This window comes from Carex rostrata, chromosome 15 (genome assembly GCF_964058835.1).
Source record: "Carex rostrata chromosome 15, lpCarRost1.2, whole genome shotgun sequence".
NCBI classification, from domain to species: Eukaryota; Viridiplantae; Streptophyta; class Magnoliopsida; order Poales; family Cyperaceae; genus Carex; species Carex rostrata.
Genome location: NC_135932.1, coordinates 200,878 through 207,074, shown reverse-complemented (window position 1 = coordinate 207,074; position 6,197 = coordinate 200,878). Strand labels below are relative to the sequence as shown.

The following is a 6,197-nucleotide window of genomic DNA, read 5'->3' as shown; positions in this document are numbered from 1 at the left end:
TTTAGCAGACCTATTGTATAAAGAGCTCGTTTAGCAGACCTATTTAAAAAATAGTAAAAAATTTCTAAAAAATATAAAATTTGATATACAAGTACATTTTTATACGAAGATTATGTTAAATAATTCAAATCAACACTCTGAATTTTAAAAACATAGATATAAATCCATAACACGGATCACTATGTAGTAATATGCATATTACCATGGCCTCACTCTTAAAACAATGAAGAACAAATAAGAAAACAAGGAAAAGAAGACTGGTTCAGTCAAAGAACAACTAACATACATCAATATAAAAAGGCACACAGCATTTAAAACAGGTTAACCGTAAAGATAGCAACACTGAGCAGATTGAAATACACCACCACAAGAAACCCTCTCTATATATACAAAATGCTCAAACAGTGCAAATAAATGGCACAGCCAAATATAAACTAAAATGTAACTCCTAATAGAACCCTATGCTAGGCCACATCCATAGAAAACAAAAGATTCTTTGGCCTGAAGATTGATCATAACTGCAATGTGAAAGCAAACAGTCATTTCGATTATAAAGAATTGCAAAAACATAAAATACATGTTAACAACACACAAATTGAAATTTCAAATAACATCAAGCCAGTACAGTAATTTTTTTTTTAAACTACTATTACAAGGCGGCGCCTTCCTCTGCAATTTCTTGATTGAGAATGTATGTTGTTAGCAAATCTCCGGGATATAACAAGCATAGTTGTAAATATGATGCTGAAAGTAAAGTCATGTGAAAGGAACTGACCTAAATTTAGAAAATTAAGGCGGTTTTAGTTTAGAAGCGACGGCGATAATCCTCCTCAAAGATGGGGTAAGTCTCACCCCATGGGTTTTCTCCTCTGTCTGCCTTTGCACTTTTCTCGGCCTCCACCTCTTCTAATATCGATCTCCTGTAGTTTCCCCTACTAGAATTTGCTATACCTGTTGTCTGCACCATTTTAAATCATTAGAACCTTTGCATGTGTGTGTGTGTGAGAGAGAGAGAGAGTGTGTACTTCTAGAAGCTTAGAGAACGGAGCTTTTAGCACATTGTTGACACCATTCCTGCTTCCTGTGGTTCTTGATTGTGAATGTGAAGTCTGTAATGCCAAACATATAAAAATAAGTTTAAAAACTAGATGATTCATTACTTTTCTATATGTTTCATTTATTTTTCCTTTTGCAAACTGTTTTTGGGGTTCATCTACAAAAAAATACCCGCATTTTATATGCACAGATCTCAACCCCCCCCCCCAACCCCACCCGACAGAACAAAAACAAAAATCTCCATGAGTCCGTATCCTTTGAGATCTCAAGTTTTCAGTTTATATGAAGCCGAGCGAAATTTGTTTTCGTTGCGTATTCAGTATGCAAGTGCCAGTAATTATTGTGATTTGAGATTCATGCAAAAAGGATTTGAACGGTCCAGATTATCCCCAGATCAACTCAATGTTTGAGATATCTCAGGGGATGCAAATTCTATCTCAATCACCCTGATTCTTGTACTTCATTGTAGAGCAAATGCATTATGGAATTTAAACTAATTCTACTTTGATGCGAAACACAGATTCTGAACAATATCCGCCAAAATATATCAAAAAAACCTTGCTTATGAGTCTTTCAAAAGCCTCAGTGCCATTCTGTTCGATGTACCGCTCAGCTGCTTGTAAAACATCTTCAGATTTGCCGAAATTATCTTTCTTTTTAGGAACATACCATATGTTGATAGTTTGTTGGTTGACGAAAACCGGCCTCACAAAATGCTGGTACACATAAGCCGCCCCGTTAAATTGAGGTAGAACCAACCAACAATTGAAGAATAGCTTTGCATATGGCCAAAACGGAAGCCTACAACAGTTAAAATGAGCAACCATCAGTGTACAAATTATACTAAAATACAAGGGGCAATTTCATGTATACCCCTCAAAAACTTCAAAATTACAAATTCCCCACTCAAAAGTTTATAACATCATATTTACCCTTCTAAAGTTCAAAAACTCACAAATTTGCCCATTTATTGTCTTTTCTATTAAAACTCATTTTAAATCTTAAAATATCCATTTTACCCTTTAAATAAAAAAAGAAAAAATATGTAGCATGCTTTAACAAAGTGTCAGTCTTCAAATTGGTCGGTTTCCGATGGCAAATGGTTAATTTCTCTACTTCTGATGATTACACAAGCATATACCTAGATGTCACTGTGTAAGCATCAGAAGTAGAGAAATTACCCATTTGCCTCTGGAAACTGTCAAATTAGAAGACCCATCATCATATTTGTTCAATCAAATTGTCAGCCCTAATGGTTCAAATCATCCAGTAAATACTGAGGGATGGTTGCAAATATGATTTTGTTTGCATGATTTAACAGTTATACATGCTGGGGATTATAATAATGTCAGATAAAAAGTAATTGAACCATGATTTACCAGTCTAAAATGCCAGCAAAAGTGAGCTCAAAAAGTGTAATAAATGAGTATAGAACCCAATAAGTTAGCCATTGTTGGTCATCAACAGGTGATTTTGTTTCTATGGCCCTCACCGATGCATACCTGTCAAAAAAAAAAACCAAAATAGTCAATTAAAAAAGGAAAGAAAAGGTGAAGGGTTAGATTGAAAAATAATGAAATTTGGGTTACTCACAGTGGATAAACAAGTGAGACGACGGGCCTGAAATTGAAAGAAAGGCAAATTTAAGGTAAAGTTCGATTTTGCATGGGAAGAGATTAATTGATGACTAGAGGTATTTTACAAGCAAATAAAAATTAAACAATATTAAAGCCCTTTAATTGGGATAGCAGCTAGAAGCCAGTTGAAATTAAACCAAAGCAGTTATTTAAAATTAGAAAAAATACAGACAAAAACTAGCAGCATTATTTATAAATATTAAATTTCCATGCTTAGATTTTGTGCCACCAAAAGTTGAAAAAAATAACTAACTGATAATAAAATCTAACAAAACTCTACATCTACTTACAACTTATAAACAACAAAAGAGAAAGAGAAATTAATTTAGAAAAACAAAAAAAAAAAACGAGAAGTTGAGCAGCATACCCAGCGAGAACATCAAAGTTTTTGGCAATTACTTTCAAGAAAGAACCAGATCCCATCTCTCTCCCTCTATTTCCTTCTTCTCAACCTCTAATTGAAACCCTTGTTTTGAAACTGAACTCTTCAATTGAAATCTGAACTCTTCGATCCAAAATATTTTTTCTTAGAAAACACGCTAGAAAATAAGCGCCGTTTGGTACAAGAGAAGGGCAACCCTCCTTTTCCACACTTTCCCTTTTCTTTTTTGGCTCGACCTTTCTTGTTTAGGTTTTGCTTTCTTTCTTTCTTTTTTTTTTTTTTTTTTTATATGGAAGTAAGAGTAGCAGGAACTAGAAAAGTATCGTAAACTGTGATCGAGGAGAGGAGAGGAGTGAACACAGAATGAGATTCTATGAGCATTCTCTGAGGTAACATAATATTTATGTTTAGATCTGAACTGTCCGATCAGAATCCGCAAGAATTTTAAGGGTCCGTGCATCTTCATCTCGGGCAAGTCCTCATCTGAGAAGAAATATTGTGTTACCTTAGATGATATGGAATCGAATCTGCATGACTGCATCTGAGAAGCTTCTAGGTTCCGAGCTCAACTTCACATATCCGGTATTCATATCACCTAAGGTACCTCATTTTTAGAATTTGGATCCAGTCCGTTCATTATAAGTACAATTTGTAAAGAGATCTCGTATTTAACAGACGCGGACCGGATTGACCCGGATTCTGATCGGACGGTTGCAAGTTTAACTCATACGGTTAACTACCTGAGATTAACCGAACTCACCTATTAGCGAAGATTCGTACAATGTGACACCTAATACTGCCACGAGGTCCCCCGACTCGTGTTTTCTTGTTATTAGATCAGTTGGTTCTGTCGGAGCTATACCAACCAAGAGAGCGGCGGGTCAATGACATCGGGACCCACCGAAATCTTGAACCACTGATCCATTTGTATCGTGATTTAAATCAGCTCGCCATATGCGCCCTGTACCTACAATCGTCCCACGGGATCTCTACATTTTGTTTTGTTACATACGGTTCCTACTGCAAGTACCGAATTCGTATCCTCTGAGATATCTCAAACTTTGCGTGACGTTATGGAAAATCCTAACCGTTGAAAGACGTTCTGCACGAATCTCAAAGCCCACATGACACTGATCCCCTACATCACCCCCGAATAGGCACTGGACACGTCGGTCACGCAAAAGTTGAGATATCTCAGAGGATACGCACTCGCAAGTACCAACGTGTATTTATTTAATAGAAATTGAAATGTTGATTGTTGAGTTCAGATGTCTTCGTGTTATTTTATTTTATCAACAAAATTAAAAAAAATTCAATCGTAAGAAAAAAAGTTATCGAATGTGATATATATATATATATATATTATTTTTTGGTTTTTATATAAATATTTATGATATTCTTACAGTGTTTTGTCAGGAACCAAAACTTGACAAAATTAATTAAAAAAAATTATGAATCAATACAAGTTCATGATGTTAATTAGTACAAAACTGAAATCTCGTAAATTTTATGTGTGTTAAAATATAATATAAATCATGCCTTAATCTTATAAAAAAAAATTAATGTTGATTCTTAGAATTTATATTATTAAAAAAATGAAGAAACTAAATTTATCTCCAAAGTTAAATTCAACGTTAAGAGAAGTTATCTTTACTCAATTATGTCTGCACTACTTATTTGCATCATAAATGTGTTTATATTTTGTTTAAACATTTAAGTTTGTATTTGTTAATGACAATGGTTACAATCTTTCCATTGTGGTATGAATAGTAAAGCGGGAATAAAACTTGAAATTGTATAATATTGTATGTATATTTTTGTTGATAGTATTAATTTTCTTCTTTAGGTGTGCTTCAAAAAAGAAGGAGAGAAGAGAAAATTAAAACTCTCAAGAACCTATCCAAATTTATCAAAATGGCCTCTACTTTATACACGCCGTAGATCCAAGATTTTTTATTGGTAGAATAAATAAAATTAAATTAAACCTAAACTGACATTTTTCAAAATTTATATTTATACATGCTTGCGAAATTATTCAACAGTCTGCGAAGAGATACCCGCCGAATAATTATCGGTCGTTGCTAAAGGGTTAACTAGAGAAATATTGTTTATAAAATATTGTTCTCTCCCGTGACTAAGGAGACAAAAATGTTTACGCAGATCGGGCATTCCGAGTATATTTGAGTAACTGAGGAGACAAAAATAATCTTTTATAAATAATCCATCAGCAATGACCGCTGAATAACGAGTTACCTCTAAATAATTGAGCGATAGTGACATCAATTGTAATATTAGAATAACATTGGTGCATGTTTCATTTTTTCAGCTATTAATAAAATGGCTATGATAATTGTCTCCTCATTCTCATCCCTCCATTATATCTCTAATTTTATTTGTTCAATTTCGTTCACATTTTTCACGATCTACAAATAATTTTGTGAATCTAAAACCACGAATGTCTTCTACACAATTTTATCTTTCAAATGAGATCCATGATGACATACTTTCGAGCTCGCCATCACACAAGTATTTATACCTCGTCATCTAAGTATTTATACCTAGTATTTTTCACATATAACACTATTGACATTTAAAAATATTAATATCAAGTATTACAAGTATTTATACCTATGTGGTCAACTATTTTTGTTAGAGAAAGATTGACACAAGGACGATTGGGGAAGGTTGATGCGGAGACGTGGGATCCACAATTGGGGATATATACTTAAAAGTATAGGTATAAATACTTGTACGATGAGGTATAAATACTTGTGTGACAATAAGTCCGAAAATATGTTATTATGAATCTCATTTGAAAGATAAAATTGTGTACAATACGTTCGTGGTTTTAGATTTGCAAAATTCCTCATAGATCGTGAGAAATGTGGACGACATTGAAAAAAAAAAAAAAAAACTCACTTATAAAATCTGTTTAAGAGATGGGGGGTGATGGAGGGATGGGAGTGGGTAATTCATATAATTATTCTTAATAAAATAATTGGGCCGTAGAAGAAATAGATAATTCCAATGCAACTTGTTTCATTTTTTCAGCTATTAATAAAATAATTGGGCCGTAGAAGAAATAAACAATTCCAATGCAACTGAAAATATTGAACCTGTGT

The 6,197-nt window shown here is 33.6% G+C and overlaps 1 protein-coding gene across 1 annotated transcript; it reads right to left on the bottom strand.

Annotated features, from left to right (window-relative positions):
• Positions 1–272: 272 nt before the first annotated feature.
• Positions 273–3,440, bottom strand: LOC144566090 (HVA22-like protein a). Its single transcript, XM_078315959.1, has 7 exons — positions 3,061–3,440; positions 2,650–2,676; positions 2,436–2,558; positions 1,614–1,857; positions 1,026–1,109; positions 776–958; positions 273–518 (listed from the first exon to the last, which is right to left on the bottom strand). The coding sequence occupies exons 1-6, from the start codon at positions 3,114–3,116 to the stop codon at positions 806–808; spliced, it is 687 nt and encodes a 228-aa protein (XP_078172085.1). The 5' UTR covers positions 3,117–3,440; the 3' UTR covers positions 273–518; positions 776–805.
• Between the last annotated feature and the right edge of the window lie 2,757 nt (positions 3,441–6,197).